The sequence below is a fragment of the Phycodurus eques genome, chromosome 1 (assembly GCF_024500275.1).
Source record: "Phycodurus eques isolate BA_2022a chromosome 1, UOR_Pequ_1.1, whole genome shotgun sequence".
NCBI classification, from domain to species: domain Eukaryota; kingdom Metazoa; phylum Chordata; class Actinopteri; order Syngnathiformes; family Syngnathidae; genus Phycodurus; species Phycodurus eques.
This window is the reverse complement of record NC_084525.1, coordinates 36,124,588-36,143,842: the sequence shown is the minus strand read 5'-3', so window position 1 is coordinate 36,143,842 and position 19,255 is coordinate 36,124,588. Positions and strand designations below refer to the sequence as shown.

At 42.9% G+C, this 19,255-nt stretch overlaps 1 protein-coding gene across 1 annotated transcript in view; it reads left to right on the top strand.

The window, feature by feature from the left end:
* Positions 1 to 19,255, top strand: part of LOC133409830 (microphthalmia-associated transcription factor-like) — a 68,626-nt gene that overhangs the window by 12,243 nt on the left and 37,128 nt on the right. Inside the window, exon 2 of the mRNA XM_061690352.1 lies at positions 16,941 to 17,172. Within this exon, the coding sequence (XP_061546336.1) occupies positions 16,941 to 17,172 (232 nt within the window). The remainder of the gene's footprint in view (positions 1 to 16,940; positions 17,173 to 19,255) is intronic.

The window sequence follows — 19,255 nt, the reverse complement described above, 5'->3', positions numbered from 1 at the left end:
GATGCGTTACATCCTCATTCTAACAGTCATGAAGCCTCAAGGAGTGACTCATGTGGCTTGAATCGTGTCCATCCTTGGATGCTCCTTCTCGAGTAAAAGCGTAGCGAGAAATGGCAGAAAGCTGTCCCCATGAAACAATCCATGGAAACTATGAAGTGCATGGTGGAACTAAGTTACAGGATTGGGACGTGGCACATTGAAGGCTGCCAGGTCTTCCTGCAAATAGGCAAAGGAATCTTGCTATCTCTTTATAAGGCTTCAACAGTTTATCCTTTATGATCATTTATTAAGAAGGATCAGTGGACTGGATCAATAATATTACCATATTTGCACGTTTACAGTACTTCAGTAAGTCACTATTTGTTGAGTTTGCCATGATAGTCCTGTCCAGTCCTTTGGTAAACACACAGCTTCTCCCTACAGCTGTTTAGTCTTATCTATTTCTAACAGCAGGTTGTAGAGTGCATACCATTTTTTTACACTGCATTGCTACTATGAGCAAGGCCATGAAAACTTAATGTTCATACGATATTTCACACTAATGCTTCTCATCGTCTTGTACTCTGTTGAGAACAGCATTGCAAATATGGGGAGAGATGTCTCAAAATTATTTGCACGTGTTTTTCAAATCCACAAATATATCCACGATTCACATGTGTGTTTTTCAAATCCACTGTCATGGTTTGTATCAAATGTTTTTTGGACTGGACCCAAAAGCAGACGGAGGCAGAGGAAGCAGTTGGTAATGGTTTATTTGGGATAAGCGCGATGTCAGGATGGTGGTCCGGAGGAGCAAATATATCCACAATTCACCTATTTTTCAAATCCACAAATAATTTGCACGTACACAAACATGTCCACGATTTACATGTGTTTTTAATGTTGTGTGTGCATTTATCATGACTTACCATTTGTAAATGTTAAATTTTGCTTATGATTATTGCCCCCCCCCCTCCCCCCAAACAAAAGTAGTCATTTTTGATTGGCTCACGAAAGCGACGTGTGCGGTCATGTGACTGCCTTGTGTCGTCTGATTGGTGAATTGGAGTCAAATAACATTAGTGATCATGTTATATTGGCGCAACGGGCACCCTATGCGGAAGTCGAAGATGGAGGCTAAAAACAGAGGCGCACACGCAAGAATGGATAAATAAAAGTAGCAAACGGCATGTCGATCATTGTAACGGAGTAAAAGTATCGATCCTTCTTCACATAAATACTCAAGTAAAAGTAACAAGTATGGTGCATTTAAAGTGCTCTGACAAGTACAGTTTATCGAAAATTTTACTTGAGTAAATGTAGCGCGTTACTACCGACCTCTGGCTTTGTCAGATAATCTCTGTGAACACAAGCAACATTTCAGGTACTAGAGTTAATAGATGAACAGTGTCCTCTGCTGGTAGAATAACAAAGATCCACGCAGAGCCAGTAGATCGAATTAAACGTGGTGATTTTACAATTTACACCTTACTTTACAACTATATATAAAGCCTGAGTTCAACTGCTATGTTGAGATTATACTGTATAAATGGCAATCACATGCTCCTTTCACACTGATAACATCAATGCATAAATTTGTGAATTATATGATGTTAAACTGAGTCACTTTGAAATATCAAATAATTATCTCGTTTATAGACTTATGCACATTAAATTATTAGCCAGGTATGTCATGAATATAAACATACTGTATGTTGTCATATAGTATAAAGACTGATATTTCTTTGATGACAGCTCGAATTGTGCAGGCATTTACAAATACTATACTGTAGTGCAGCGGTCCTACTTTTATTGCACCACGAACCGGCACAGAAGCAAGTTAAAAAAATGATTAATAATACAACCACCATTATGCTGGGTGTCGTTGTGTTAATTAGTGGGAGCCTTGCGCTTGTTTCTCTTCATTGAGGCTGTCCCATATGGGGTAATGGGAGACAATCAGAGGGGTAGAGTTGCCAAATATTGTACTCAAGTAAGGATACTGTTACTTTAGAATAATATGACTCAAGTAAAAGTAAAAAATAGCCTTCTAAATAATTACTTGAGTAAGAGAAAGAAAGTACTCAGTGAAAAAACTACTCAAGTCCTGAGTAACTAGTGAGTAACTTCTGAATCGGAGTATAACCCACCCATTTTCTGAACTGCTTCTCTGCACTAGGGTCACGGGCGTGCTGGAGCCTATCCCAGCTATCTTCGAGCAAGAGGCGGGGTACACCCTGAACCGGTCGCCAGCCAATCGCAGGGCACATGGAAAAAAAACAACCATTCCCCCTCACGTTCACACCTACGGACAATTTAGAGTTTTTAATTAACCTACCACAAATGTTTTTGGGATGTGGGAGGAAACTGAGGTACCTGGAGAAAACCCATGAACCCTGAACTGGTCGCCAGCCAATCGCAGGGCATATATAAACACACACTCACACTCAAATTCACACAGACGGGAAATTTAGAGTCTCCACGCATGTTTTTCGGATGTGGGAGAAAACCGCAGTATAATGTAAAATAAAATAAAAATAACTAAATAAAATATCCATCCATCCATTTTCTGAGCCGCTTCTCCTCACTAGGGTCGTGGGCGTGCTTGGAGCTATCCCAGCTATCATCGGGCAGGAGGCGGGGTACACCCTGAACCGGTTGCCAGCCAATCGCAGGGCACATACAAACAAACAACCAGTCGCACTCACATTCACACCAACGGGCAATTTACAGTTGTCAATTAACCTTCCACGCATGTTTTTGAGATGTGGGAGGAAACCGGAGTGCCTGGAGAAAACCCACGCAGGCACGGGGAGAACATGCAAACTCCACACAGGCGGGGCCGGGGATTGAACCCAGGTCCTCAGAACTGTGAGGCTGACGCTCTAATCAGTCGGCCACTGTGCCGCCACTAAATAAAATATGAATATGCAAATTGAGATTTTGAGGAACAATATCACTTAATCTAAAACATAATAAATGAAATCTTTATAAAATAACAAATTAAGGCAAATTCCAAGAAATGGTCTTATACACTTGTTTCTTCTTATTAAACAGCACAACACTGTAAGATCACCAGGCAGATTACAAAAACAGGAACAGGGCTGCAATGGGTATAAAAAGTATACACACTCCTTTTCAAATACCAGGTTGTGGACTTGGACTTGACGTTTAACTTGCTGTCTTCTTAGCCAGGTCACCATTACAAAAGAGAATTTTTTGAACTGGTCTTTTACCTGGTTAAAAAAAAGTTGAAATAAAATCTGGTTGCACAAAGATGCACTCCGTCTAATAACTGGCATGTGTCTGTTTTCAGAAGTAACAGATCACATTCAAACTCATTTTCAATGGGAGTCCACACATACCTGCCACCATTTCTATTTTTAAGTGGTAATACAAAACAACAACACATGCATAGGGCCTTACAGAAACATTACAACAAACAAACGAAGCCCAATAGAAGACTGTGCAGACGTGACTTTCTTGTGTCGTTTGATTGGTGAACTTGAGTCAAACATCACTGTGGTAATCACGAGGGAGGAGCAAATGAAAAATGAAAAAAATAGATCGTGCACGCATTTATTGATAAATGAAAGTAGCGAGCTGCATGAAGATTATTGTAACGGAGTAAAAGTATTTGTTTCTTCTTAACATAAATACTCAAGCAAAAATAAAAGTATGCTTCATTAAAACTACTTTGACAAGTACAATTTATCCAAAATGTCACTTGAGTAAATGTAATGAAGTAAATGTAGTGTGTTACTACACACCTCCGCAGACAATGATCCTGAAGTGTGGCATTTAAGTGGCAGTCCACTCCGTAATTTGGTTTTGGTTGACAACATTGGAGAAAATCCTGCTGTGCAAAGATAGGATGTTCGAAAATAAAGCAAGGTATTCAGTTCTTTATTGGCCGTTTTTAAGGCTTCATTGCCTCATTTGTGAGCTTATTGCCACATATTACGCAGAGTGGACTTGGTGCATGAGAATTAGCTGTAGCGATAAACCCGTGCTTGAAGTAGAAGTGCTGCAATTGTCTCTTAAATGGCGCTTTCTTTTTCTTGGAAGTTGTAGGCTCTACGTATTCTGTCTCATTGTTTGGCCTTTTCCCCTTGCTGAAGAAGCTGTCCGAAGACATTTTCTTTGAGGTGGTGGGGGGGGGGGTTCATTTTTGCTGGGTTTACTTTTTACTACTGTATCATGTGACCGAGCGGAGGCACAGGCTGATGCACCTGATTTTCAAAATAGGAATTTCAGACTCTGATCAATAAATGTTTTGCTTAGTGTCTCTATCTGGCCCGATACCAAATTTCCGACAGACCTGCACTTATAGAGCAGTTTTTACATGTGCAACCAAGAACCTTATTGTTTGAAGGTTGTTCCTTAGTGCTAAGATGCTTGAGATACCCGAGGTCAAAGATCAGTGTGGCTCACCTCATCCCAAATTTCAGCGGATCTTAGTTGGGGGTTGATCAGTACAAACCCATAGTGTTTTTTTCAAGGTAATGTTTTCATATTCAGATTTTCTTCTAGTTTATCCCAATTGGTATAACTCGAAAAAGACTCGAGACACGATAAAAGCTTAAATAAAAATGTCTTCAGATGGATTTCAAGGACCACTGACTAAACACAGCCAGCACTCACCAGCAGAGACTTATATCAGCAAGTGAAACGGTATCTGTGTGAGTTTGGAGTCTGTGCATTAGTGGGCAGAGTGTCGGGTGTGCGCTATTCCCTTCAGCTCGGGTGTGCTCAGACAGGGGCTGGTCCTCTGCCTTGGACTCTGCATGGCGATTGGCGAGCGTGGACAGGGCCCAGGAGCCTCCCCCCTCTGACACACTTTGAGCGCTGCACCAAGCGGCATGACTTTCACTGGGCTCCAAGGGCGGGCGGTGCACCTTCAGGAAAAAACAAACAAATATGGAGGCCGTCGGAGTGCAAGTGTACAGACCCTGCCCATTTGACTGTGTGTGAGTATGGCGGCACAGCAGCTCGGATATGACAGGCATGTGTTAAAGTAAGGGATTTTGGACTACAAAGTCAGTTAATCATGTGCTGTTTGTGTGGGGACAAATTTAACCACCCCCATATCAGGATTAGGTGTTGATGATTTCAAATAGTTTACAAACACCCACTTTTGAACACAAGAAGACAAATAAGAAGTCTTATCAATGTTGAGACACTTCTTTTTCGATGAGGCTGTTGTACTATCAGTGCCCAATAGGTAGCACCGTTCATTGTTCTTAACAGAGGGACTTCAAGCGTGCAAAATCAGGGGGGAACCCATGCACCCTCTGATTGCAGTCTCACTTGTCCAATTTACAAACTGTAATTGTGTGGCTCTCCTAAGGGCTCTTCTTCCTCATGGGAAAGCAGCACGAAAGCTCTGACAACTTTCTTACAGGGTGCCATGATGGGGTAGTGTCACGAAAAACATTAATGAGTTGAATTGTTGGGGACCTAAGAACGTACAGCCATTTATTTCTTCTTCTTGGTTTGTCCGTCTAGATTCACACAAACACAAGAGGACGTGCAAGCAGTGAAAATTAGGAAATAAATGACGAGAGCTTTATGTTTCACAGTGATTTGACAAGAGGCCACCAGGGAAATGACAAAGAGCTTTTAATTAATGGAGATGCTTCAGGTCATTCATCCACACATAAATAAATACAAGCAATATTTTTTTTTTTGTTGAAGTGATGTTTTTCTTTGTTGAATAGAAATTACACAGAAATAATTTAATATGTTGTGTAGGGGATACAATTATTCATATTCCTGGAAACAAAATACAATATTTTTGCACCATACTTGGGCATCGACCATTATCTAGAGCAGGAATGGGCAATTTACATGCTGGAGGCGGCCACAATTTCTAGTCAGCGCTACCAGGGGGACCACATAGGACACCACACTTCCTAATCAGATATGACAATAATGCCATTTTAAAAGGCAAAATATGTGAATGTCTGTTTGTTTGTTTTTTATTATTCAACCAATGTACAACACAGTATTTTAATAAATTTCATGCTCAAATGCATAAAAGATCGACTGTTCAACAACAAAAGATTTAGCATAATCTGCTTCCTGTTCGGCGGCACAGTGACTGACTGGTTAGTACATCGGTCTCACAGTTCTGAGGACTAAGGTTCAAATCCAGCCTCGCCTGTGTGGAGTTTGCATGTTCTCCTCTGCCTGCGTGGGTTTTCTCCGGGTACTCTGGCTTCCTCCCACATCCCAAAAACATGCACGGTAGGTTAATTGAAGACTAAATTATCCATAGGTATGAATGTGAGTGCAAATGGTTGTTTGTGCCTTGCGATTGGCTGGCAACCATTTCAGGATGTACCCTGCCTCCTGCCCGCAGTTAGCTGGAATAGGCTCCAGCATAACCGCAACCCTAGTGAGGATAAGCAGTTTAGAAAATTGATGGATGAATGCTTCCTGTTCTTCTTCTCTGATGGAGAAGACCCGGTGGAAGTGCTACTAAGCGATGTCTGTCATCTAGTGCTGAATGGTGTTGTTACAGTTTAAAACTCCTCAGGTATGGTACAGGAAACACATTTTATCCACCCATCCATTTTCTGTAACGCTTATCCTCACGAGGGTCGCGGGAGTTCTGGAGCCTATCCAAGCTATCTTCGGGCGAGAAGCGGGGTACACCCTGAACTGGTCGCCAGCCAATCGCAGGGCATATATAAACAAACAACCATTCGCACTCACATTCACACCAATGGTCAATTTAGAGCAGGGGTGTCAAACTCATTTTAGTTTGCGGGCCACTGAACCATTCAGTTATGCATCCTTTGAAAATGTTCATCCATCCATCCATTTTCTACCGCTTATCCGGGTCGGGTCGCCACTTCATCCAGCTCTTCCGGGGGGATCCAGAGGCGTTCCCAGGCCAGCCGAAGGACGTAGTCTCTCCAGCGTGTCCTGGGTCGTCCCCGGGGTCTCCTCCCGGTGGGACATGCCCGGAACACCTCACCAGGGAGGCGTCCGGGGGGCATCCGAATCAGATGCCCCAGCCACCTCATCTGGCTCCTCTCTACTCTGAGATCCTCCCGGATGACCGAGCTTCTCCCCCTATCTCTAAGGGAGAGCCCGGACACCCTGCGGAGGAAACTCATTTCGGCCGCTTGTATCCGGGATCTTGTTCTTTCGGTCACGACCCACAGCTCATGACCATAGGTGAGGGTAGGAACGAAGATCGACCGGTAAATTGAGAGCTTCGCCTTTCGGCTTAGCTCCTTCTTTACCACAACGGACCGATACAAAGTCCGCATCACTGCAGACGCTGCACCGATCCGCCTGTCGATCTCCCGTTCCATTCTTCCCTCACTCGTGAACAAGACCCCAAGATACTTGAACTCCTCCACTTGGGGCAGGATCTCATCCCCGACCTGGAGAGGGCATGCCACCCTTTTCTGACTGAGGACCATGGTCTCAGATTTGGAGGTGCTGATTCTCATCCCAGCCGCTTCACACTCGGCTGCGAACTGCTCCAGTGAGAGTTGGAGCTCACGGCTTGATGAAGCCCCTTTGAAAGTGGGTCACTGGGGACTCCATTGTTCTGTTGGGGGACTTCAATGCTCACGTGGGCAATAACAGTGAGACCTGGAAGGGCCCCCCGATCAGAACCCGAGAGGTGTTCTGTTATTGGACTTCTGTGCTCGTCACGGATTGTCCATAGCGAACACCATGTTCAAGCATAAGGGTGTCCACACGTGCACTTGGCACCAGGACACCCTAGGTCGCAGTTCGATGATCGACTTTGTGGTCGTGTCATCGGACTTGCGGCCGCATGTCTTGGACACTCGGGTGAAGAGAGGGGCGGAGCTGTCAACTGATCACCACCTGGTGGTGAGTTGGCTCCGATGGTGGGGGAAGATGCCGGTCCGACGTGGCAGGCCCAAACGTATTGTGAGGGTCTGCTGGGAATGTCTGGCAGAATCCCCTGTCAGAAGGAGTTTCAACTCCCACCTCCGACAGAACTTTGCTCATGTTCCGTGGGAGGCGGGGGACATCGAGTCCGAGTGGACCATGTTCCGTGCCTCCATTGCTGAGGCGGCCGACCGGAGCTGTGGCCGTAAGGTGGTCGGTGCCTGTCGTGGCGGCAATCCCCGAACCCGTTGGTGGACACCAACGGTGAGGGATGCCGTCAAGCTGAAGAAGGAGTCCTATCGGGCCTTTTTGGCCTGTGGGACTCCTGAGGCAGCTGATGGGTACCGGCTGGCCAAGCGGAATGCGGCTCTGGTGGTCGCTGAAGCAAAAACTCGGGCATGGGAGGAGTTCGCTGAGGCCATGGAGAAAGACTTCCGGACGGCTTCGAGGAAATTCTGTCGTCTCAGGAGAGGAAAGCAGTGCACCACCAACACTGTGTATAGTGGGGATGGGGCGCTGCTGACCTCGACTCGGGACGTTGTGAGTCGGTGGGGAGAATACTTTGAAGACCTCCTCAATTCCACCGACACACCTTCCCATGAGGAAGGAGAGTGTGGGTTCTCCGAGGCGGGCTCTCCTTTCTCTGGGTTTGAGGTCACCGAGGTAGTTAAAAAGGCTCCTCGGTGGCAGGGCCCCGGGGGTGGATGAGATTCGCCCGGAGTTCCTAAAGGCTCTGGATGTTGTGGGGCTGTCCTGGTTGACACGCCTCTACAACACGTGGACATCGGGGACAGTGCCTCTGGATTGGCAGACTGGGGTGGTGGTCCCCCTTTTTAAGAAGGGGGACCGGAGGGTGTGTTCCAACTACAGGGGGAATCACACTGCTCAGCCTCCCTGGTAAGGTGTATTCAGAGGTACTGGGGAGGAGGGTCCGTCGGGATGTCGAATCTCTGATTCAGGAGGAGCAGTGTGGTTTTCGTCCTGGCCGTGGAACAGTGGACCAGTTCTACACCCTCGGCAGGGTCCTCGAGGGTGCATGGGAGTTCGCCCAACCAGTCTACATGTGTTTTGTGGACTTGGAGAAGGCGTTCGACGTGTCCCTGGGGAGTCCTGTGGAGGGTGCTTCGGTAGTATGGGGTACAGAACCCCCTGATACGGGCTGTTCGGTCCCTGTACGACCGGAGTCAGAGTTTGGTCCGCATATCCGGCAGTAAGTCGGACTCGGTCCCGGTGAGGGTTGAACTCCGCCAAGGCTGCCCTTTGTCGCCGATTCTGTTCATAACTTTTATGGACAGAATTTCCAGGCGCAGCCGAGGCGTAGAGGGGGTCCGTTTGGGTGGCCTCAGTATTGCATCTCTGCTTTTTGCTGATGATGTGGTTCTTTTGGCTTCATCAAGCCAAAAATGACTGTGGGTACTCTGAACTGGTGCATAGGCACAAACAACAGTCAGGACCCGTTCCCCTACCCGAAGGCGGAGGGAGGCTACCCTCTCGTCCACCGGGGTGAACCCCAACGTACAGGCGCCGAGCCGGGGGGCAATAAGTATTCCCACACCTGCTCGGCGCCTATCACCGTGGGCAACTCCAGAGTGGAAGAGAGTCCAACCCCTCTCGAGAGGACTGGTACCAGAGCCCAAGCTGTGTGTGGAGGCGAGTCCGACTATATCTTGTCGGAACTTCTCGACCTCACACACCAGCTCGGGCTCCTTCCCTGCCAGAGAGGTGACATTCCACATCCCTAGAGCCAGCTTCTGTAGCCGGGGATCGGATCCCCAAGGTCCCCGCCTTCGGCCACCGCCCAGCTCACACTGCACCCGACCCATATGGCCGCTCCCACAGGTGGTGAGCCCATGGGAAGGGGGACCCACGTTACCCTTTTGGGCTGTGCCCCCCCATGGGTGCAGGCCCGGCCACCAGGTGCTCGCCTTCGAGCCCCACCACCAGGCCTGGCTCCAGTGGGGGGGCCCCGGTGACCCGCGTCCGGGCAAGGGAAAACGAAGTCCATTGTTTGTCGTCATCATTAGGGTCTTTGAGCCGTGCTTTGTCTTGTCCCTCACCTTGGACCTGTTTGTCATGGGTGACCCTGCCAGGGGCATAAAGCCCCAGACAACTTAGCTCCTCGGATCACTGGGACACACAAACCCCTCCACCACGACAAGGTGACGGCTCAAGGAGGGGGCCCTTAGAAAATGTATACATAAAAATTTAATTTAATTTAATTTGTGGCACTGCATGGAAAAAAAGAACAACAAAGTTGCAACAAACCAACCTCTTTTGAAGTGAAGCTTCAGACTGAAATGTTGTAATATTCAATGTCTTAAAACATTTCTACAGGAGGTATTTATTTTCACAGTGTGAACATGGCACACCATTTTATATTCGTGTGCTCCATTGGCCTTCACATGTGCATCAATGTCATTTGTGTTGTCAGTGCACCCTCCAGTGGACAAAATTAGCAACAAAAGTTACTTTGATTGAAAAATAGTGAATTTAAGGAGTTTGTCCAACTATTTATTTTATTTTAAAAAGGGCCTTGAGTTTGAGTTTGACAACTGTGATCAGGAGCAGTCTAATCAAATAGAATTTCAGATCATGAGATATGCATGAAATGAAAATGGTAATAATAATTAAGTTCATAAAGTGGCCTCATCTTGCTTTTCCCCCGCTTAACGATGTCCACTCGCTAAAATATGAAATCATTTCAACTAAAAATTTGCCCAGGGTATCATTGTGGGCTTAACTGTACAAACATAGAACTCAAGAATGCTTCAAGGTACTCCAATCCTCCACTATGTGCCAATAATTGAATTTCACTTCCGGTGATTCATCATCGCTCCCTTACACCCTGCAGTTTGTCTAATTCATTATATGCCAGAGGTCACTTCACCTGTGCAAGTGATTCAGCTAATTCCATGAGAAATTCACAGATACATTTTATATGGATGTAAACATGCATGTGGACTGATAAGGAAGTTTAAATTGTAGAGTTGAAAATCTCGATTTTATTGAAATGTGCTGTTTATGTGGCCACGTGGTGGCAGCAGAGGTGATCTTTACCCTCAAAACTCAGTTTGATGCACGCATTTTGAATTTTGGTGTACTTGATGGAATAGTCAACAGTCATTTGCTACCCTTGTCCCCCCCATGTTCTGAACCAACCAACAAGGTGTTTGGAGGGACTGTCATATTATTTTAATTTATTTGAACTGCATGCAACCCTCAACTCATATTTTTTTTTTGACTAGTTAACTGTAATCTGTTGGTAGAAACAACCCTTTCCATGTTATAACATTGCTGTGGGACGAATCCTTCCTTTGAATGTTTTCACTGTAGATGGCACATGATTAAATAATGAATTCTGTGCTACAATAACTGACGTAGATGATGTGACCATTCCTGGAGTGTCTTTTTTTTCTTCTCATCAACCCGTTCCCCTTGTGAGGATGCTTTGTTTTCTCACATCATTACTCACCAGTCTTGTGAGGTGGAGGGAAAAGCTGTTGAATTCTCTTGTGTGTTTGGAGGTGCTGTTGCACCTCGAGGTTGTTGTTTCAGAGTTGACAACGTGTATTCAAGATGCGGATCTCTACAACAACTAGTTGAAGTTTCTTTTGTCTCAGAAAATGACCACTCCTGCCCCCACCCCTGCAAAAAAGGATTATTCTTGACATGCATAATTATTCAGTTTGTGGAAGTCCGCTTATAAGCAGCCCGCAATGTTAACCACAGACTAGTGCATTGACCTTAACTTTGTGTCGCCAGCTGAGTTACAAAAAAGTCTTTCTTTAAAGGTCTATAGGTGATGAATGTTTATTTTTTCTCACAATAATATGTGATATGTCAATATAATATTCTGATTATTATTATTTTTTTAAATCAAGCATTGTTGAAGTACCTATTCTCCTCCATGTGTAAAAGGGTGAAAGTGAGAGGGATAGTTTTCACCCGTTAGTTGTTTGTTTTAGTTTGTTAATTAGTTTGTGTGTAAATTAGTTTGCAGGATTTTGAAAAAACAACACCACTGATTTCCTTGTAACTTTGAGGATGCCCGGTGGGACTGGCACGCAAATTGCTAGATCCTGCCAAAGGTCGGTGCACATCGGAAAGAAAACATTGGTAGAGATATTTGTTTTCTCTTATTTCTCTTTGCCATACCCACCTTCCTCCAAAATACAGAGAAAAATTCTTTATTAGATTTGGTTGTAGCTGTGTAAGACTGAGCTTGAGTTGAGTCGACTGCCAATGACTTTCGGATACATAAGCATACACAAGGATGCCTGACCTTGATATAATCATTGCAATCAATCCTTCAAAAAGTTAATAACAACAACAACACATTGTAGAAGAGAAATAAACAGAATAGGAAAATGAGCTACGAATCTGTAAATATATAGACAAATAACCAAACACCACTTTAGAGTCTCCCATCAACTTCACATATATTTTTTGGGGCAGGAAGACTGAAATTTGAACCCTGAACCTCAGAACTATGCAGCTGATATGCTAACCACTATTCCACAGTTCTGCTACAAAACAAAAAACAAAAACAAAACTACTGAGGTCAACTCAAATCAACAAAAAGACAAATCTATTGGAAGTGGGGAGAAAACAACTAAAAACAGGACATTAAACATGAAAATATTGGATCCAGTGACTTGGATTTCAACTTCTGTAATAAAAGAAACACAATCACCCTTGCAAACAATGGAATTATGCACTAGGAGCTTTAAAGCAGCTTTTAGGTTTTGAATGCAGTACAAAGAAAAGAGAACAAAGCTAAAAACTAAAATAAAGGCTCATTGAAGGTCTTTGTTTAGCTGCAGTTCAGTTGTGTGTTTAATCTACTAATCGATTAATCAATACTGTATATCCAGTGTTATTAATGTTTTATTGCCTTTATGATCATAATACGATACGGCTCTCTCTGGTACTGGGAAAAGTCGAAAGTTGTTAAAAATGTCACTTTAATTTTAGAAAACAGAAACGCGTGACTCTGTAGAGCAATATCATACAATAGGCTTTAGCTCCCCACATGCTTGAAAAGGGTAGATGCTCGAGAAAATGGAGGAATAGAGACATTTTTTTTTATTGTGTCTTGCATTCATGTTTACAGAAAAAAGTCCAACCCTGAATCTTACTCATGGTGCTAAAAACAGCTACAGCACTTCACAAAACATTCCACCCATCTCAAAGATTCTCCAAGTTTTTTTTTTTTAAATGGTCATAAAATGGGCTTCTTATGTGGAAATACACAAAGCATAAAGTATTACATTACACTTAACATCCATTTGTCACACTCTGGTTGAAGCTGTTGGTTTGTTACCATGACACCCAAGGGTGGAGCTAGAGCGTGCAACAAAATGAGCGGCTCCTCGGTGTTGCCAACTTAGTGTCTTTGTTGCTATATTTATTGACTTTTACCACCCTTCTCGCAACTATTCATCAAAAAAGTGGCAAGCAAAAAAAATCAGGAGACTTCTGAAGACTCTGAGATTCCCTCTATAGCAGGAGATGCTCGCACTTCCACATCCAGACTGCAAATGAACGCGGCTTGCATGTAGCCACCACGGGCTAATTTAACCATTCGGTAACATTACAAACAGATTACTTTTAGATGTATTTTGGGAAATCGGCAACCGAGTGGTTTAATTTCACACTTGGTAAGTGGGCAGAGATCCGACTATCTGTATACAAACAATTGATGATTTATTATATTAAACTGAGTCTTCTATTGCTTTGCTAGCGTCGTGGCAAAATAATTCATGGCTGATGAATTTTTACATCCTATGCCATAAGTTAGAATTGCCTTTTTCTCAGCAATGTGGTTCAGTGACTTCACACCAGGGGATCTTCCGCTCTTGTTAGCTGTTTTCATTCACACACACACACACACACAACCTTTTACAATATTACGATAGAGATATTGATATTCAATTGGACTTTTACTACCACATTGCTACACACCCCTGTTCAAATTTCTAAACTTTTTCCACCATTAATGTGACGTATATCCCGTAAAATTCAATTGTGAATTTAAATAGCGGAAGTAAAAATAAAAAAAATTAAGATAATGTTTGTGCAAGTGTAATCTTCTTATAACTGGGGACGTGACTGTGTTCAGAATTAACCAGTCACATTCAAACTCATGTTAAATGGGACTCCGCATACAACTGCCACAATTTGAAGTGCCTCTGACTAATAGCAAATAAAGTTCAGATGTTTAAGCAAGAAGAAAACAAAAATCAATACAACAGCTAAACCTTTTGGAGGCTTAATCGGAGATGGTGGCAGTTGTGTGTTGACCTCCATTTAACAGGAGTTTAAATGTGACTGGTTAATTCTGAAGACAGCCACATCCCCAGTCAAAAGAGGGTGCGCATACTTGTGCAACCACATTATCTCAGTTGTTTACTTTGAGTTGTACGGGTTATAGGTCACATTAATGGTGGAAAAAGTTTTTTTTCATTATTTATTTTTGTAAATTTCTTTTTAAATATGTAAACAAAGGGGCTTTTGAACAAGGGCGTGAAGACCTTTTATATCCACTCCATTTGATTACACGACCAGAAGCATTCATTGACAACACTTTGGCAGCAAGACTGATGAAAGATAATCCAGCTAAATCTTGTCTCAGAAATGAAGAAATAAATCCTGGTCAACAATGTTCTGCTTTATCTTATCCGTTGATCATGGCACCGAAAATGTGGTTTCTTTGCACTTACAGTATATCTTGTATTTTTGCTCTTGTCCAAGCTTCAGTGGGTGTGTCTTGAAACAATGAGATTATATTTATTGCTGGGGGGGAAGGAGAGCAATTATGGTATGTTGAGGGCCCAACACCCACTGAATACACGGCAGACCGAAGCTGTGTTTGACTCTGCTGGCTAATTAGTCCGATTACTGCACAGCTGCATTGGCCAGACGTTTTGCTGAGTTTTATCAAAAGGATCACTCACTCGATGAAGACTTCATCCCGACAACTTCTGCTTCAGCAGAGTCCCTCTATTTTAGGAGTGCCCGACTCTGTCTGGGGAGTAGCTGTCTAAGTTTGAAGAGAGTGGGAAAACTGAAAGAGTCCCTGTTGTTCCTCTTTCTTTCTGTTATGGAAAACGTTGTGTGTGTGCCACAGAAATTAGCTCAAAGCTGTTTTGGCCTTTAGTTTCATGTTTATTCCACTCCTTTTATCATGTTGGAGTGTATTTTAAAGACAAAGTGATGAGTATTTTATCAAGATCTCAAACAGTCCTTAGTGATAGAGCCTCGTGCCTAATGTAATACTGTACTGCTGAAATGTAGCAGGCAGGATTGTGGAATGCAAATAAACCTTTGTTCAGCTGATAATAATCATCATCATCATATTTACAACACAGAACCTCATCTTGTACTCCAGTCTTGTAACCGGCTAAAATGTATATTAAAAGTATTAAGAGTTTCCGCAATGATAAATATTGATGGGGTTTCTTCCTTGGTCCATGGTATTCCCCTCCAGGAAGGTGCATGGAAATCGGTCAGTCGTTCTTGTGTAATCCTCCACACAAACAAATGGTAAAAGACTCGACCGCGAAAGCATTACCTCCTTCTTGGATTACATGGACTATGCATAGCCTTTGATAGGGCAAGGAAGCGTATTTGGTATTTTAAATTGAAAGAAAAGTTCAAAGAGATTTCTCCCAGTCAATCAGCAAAGAAATGTTTATTGATGAAAAAGTTGCTACGAGAGTTAATGAAAGATTTATTTTACATGAATGGATCATTAATATGAATATGAATGATTATTATTTACGAATGGAAACTCTGTGTATGACAATTTATTTGCTTGTTTTGTCTGCTGTTTCAAGTATTACAATAAGTGGCTGATATAGGGTAAAATAGGGGTGATGCTTAGTTTGGGGTTTGTTGACATTTGCATTTTGCAATTTTGTCCCAGTTTAAACAATTTTCCCAGGTATTTTAATAATGTTTCTGTGACATGCTTTTGTCAAAATACCTTAAGGATCAAGAATTACAACACACTTTAAACTCAATTTCTTAAGCCTCACTGAAATGAACCTGTTTTGAGAAGCAGTCTAAGTGAGCCACTGTGCACTCCACCTCCCGTCTGCTGTAGGGGTTGAGTACGGCTTTTATTACCAGTGGAGTTCCCCGGGTCAGCAGCATCTCTTATAATGTTAACTGAAAATGTAAATAAATTCCTGAAGTTTACCCAGGTTTAAATGGATCTCTTAAAAAAGGCCAATGCCGATATCTGTCAAAATTCCAAATGTTGGCGCCGATAATCTGTCTAACAGGGACTGAAATATTTGTTCAAGAGAAAATAAAAAAAAATTCTAGAATATATCCCTATAAGCATTTGCCCAGCAGGGACAAATCAATTGTGACACTGATTTAGGAAAACTATACTAATAGAATAGAAAAAGGCTATGTTGTCATTGCTTAGCGTACAACAAAAAAATGCAGAAAGGACAAATTGAGTGATGGTATCGAGATTTTGTTTTCTGTGATGGTGATGAATTGGCCCACAAAATCCACTATTGGTCAAGTTCTTCTATTTTACTTATCAGTGTCCCCTCCATCATTTATGCTCACCACTGCTGCTAATCTGTACTTGCCTCTGGGAAGGCAGTACTACATCCTGTGAGGAAGGTACACGACGCGATGAGTAGCAAATAGGACAGGCCTGCACCGGGAAAGTTAGGAGAGGACAGGATAGGAGCAATGAGCCAGGCAGTGCGACTGGTGTGTGGTGGGAGTGGCTATGTGGTATTAATCACCCCTGTATAGAATGTAAATGTAAACGAGAGAACAGTCCAGTAAGATAAAGTGATCCCAAGTGCTGTGTATAAAAATTAGAGAGTGGCCCCAGACAGAATAACTAAATCCCACAGGTGTGTGTCTAGGGAGATATGCTAGTGAATCAACGCTGCTAATCTCTCACCATCATCTTGCTTGACGTCTCTCTCTTGGCCTGACCTTTCTCTGCCCTCTCGTTTATGCTCTTCATCTCACTTTTTCAATCCCCTTCTTTTCCCCCCCATCTGTCCCGCCTCAATCACCTGGCATCGTTCTCTCCTTCACCGCAGCCCGTCAGCGCAGCGTGGCGCTTCCAAGCCTCCGCTCAGCTCCTCGGCCACTACCTCGCGCATCTTGTTGCGTCAACAGCTGATGCGCGAGCAACTTCAGGAGCAGGAGCGGCGGGAGCAGCGCAGGCATCAGGACTCCCAGTACCCGCAAACCACAGCTACACAGACCCCTGCCATCAATGTCACCGTCCCTGCACCAGCCGCTGCCCAGGTGCCTATGGAAGTGCTGAAGGTAAGACTCTCTCCAGTTCTGGTACTTGATGCTGGAGCAGAAACAGGAGAATATGACACAAAGTGTGATTATTCACCTCAAACATTTCCATCTCTGGAATCAGTGTGTGTCATTGCTGCAGTCTGAGCAGTGTATTTATAGACTGTATTGACTGTGGTGTGTGGACTGTCAGACAATCACGGAATTACTTCGAGTGTGTGTTTGAAAAAAAACCCCAAAAAAAAACAGGAGTGAGTGAAGTGTGTTAGAATGTGTATATGGGGATTATCTTTCCTGAGAGAATTCCTCTTTAATGCATGCTGTGCTTCCAGCCATTTGGATTTAGCCATCTTTAATCCTATTTGCTCAGCTACATTCACATCTTTTCATAGCTTTGATTCCCTGGCAGTGCGAGGGCCAGGAGACTCTTAAGGTTTTTCTGTACGAGTCTAGGCCAGAGCGTTTCAGGGTGCATTTTAACACCGCTCTTTGGTAAGTTTCCTTTTTGTCCTGTTGTCTTGTAAATATAGAAAGCAATGTATTGTTTTTTTTTAAACATTGAAACTTTGCTTTTTCAAAGATGCTCTTAAATAGTTATTTTTGTTTTGATTTTATTTTGAATCTCTCTGAAAATGTTTGTGTTCTGCAGTTTGTGAAGATATGCATCATTCTTATGTGTGTGTGTGTGTGTGTGTAATATATATATATATATATATATATATATATATATATATATATATATGTGTGTATATATCTATATATATATTATATATATTATATGGAGTATGAGAGGTGGAGTATGTAATATATATATATATATATATATATATATATATAAATTTTTTTAATTTTTATTTTTAAAAACAACTTAAACTTTCAATTCTAAAGAACATTGAACAATAGCATTGTAATGTAGAACAATAAATGAAATATCTTATCTAAATAAAAAATATAAATAAAAATAGACTTAATAGACTTAATAGACTTATGGGCTCTCTTTGCAAAAAATGCACTTAAACAAATATTAAACATTTGCTACATAGGTATAGAGTCATTAACCCACTAAAGAGGCCTGAAAATTTTTCTTAAAGCCTGCCAAATTTGAATGAATTAAAAAAAAAAAACACCATCCATGTACTCAAAAGCATTTGGGCTTTGTCACTGTTTTTAAGTCAGATGCCATACATTTTTATACCACAATTTTTTTTAGCCATTATTTGTAATTATTGTATGAATGTTGTCATGTTATGTACTGTATAATATCTGCTGCCTCTTGCCTTTTGAAAGTGAGATTTTATCTCTCAATAAGCTTTTACCTGGTTAAATAAAGGATGAAATATAAAACAAGGCCTGCCCTCGAGTTGCTGGACCTTCACCTGTCAATCCAGTGACACTGAAAATGAGTTCACTCAAGTCTACTACTGCCTGAATATTGATAACACATGCCACTGTGCTTATGGTTTTATAAACACTTAATGTGCCCGTGTGTGTGTGTGTGTGTGTGCGAGTGCGTGCGTGCGTGCGTGAGTGAGTGTGTGCGTGTGTTGGTAAAGAGCTTCCACACACAGTGAATCAAAAGTATGTATCCTTTGTGCTAGCCAATCAGAGGGAGAGTGGGACACACATGTTCCCCACATAACACACACACACACACACACACACACACACACACACACACACAAACAAAACGCCGAGCGCTGACGTTTTAAAAATGTCACCGCGGTCGAGTGAGGTCTTTAGCTCCAGCCCTTAGCTTGCTAGCCCGTTAGCTTGCAGGCTAGCGAGTGCAATAAACAGATAACTTTCCCTTAAATGACCCAGTTATGGTTGTGTTACAAACTGCCGTTCTGCCAACGACTTGCTGCGTCATGAGCGGCGCGGCGGGTGTTACCACAACAATGAAAACTTATCGAGTCCAAAAAAAAACTCCCGTGTCCATTGTATGGAACGATAACCTGTCCCACTCTGCCTCTGATTGGCTAGCAAGAAGGATACATACTTTTAATGCACTGTGTGTGGAAGCTCTTTACCAACACACACACACACACACACACACACAGACACATATAGTGCACGTAGGGCAGGTCTTAAACCTTGAGTCTAC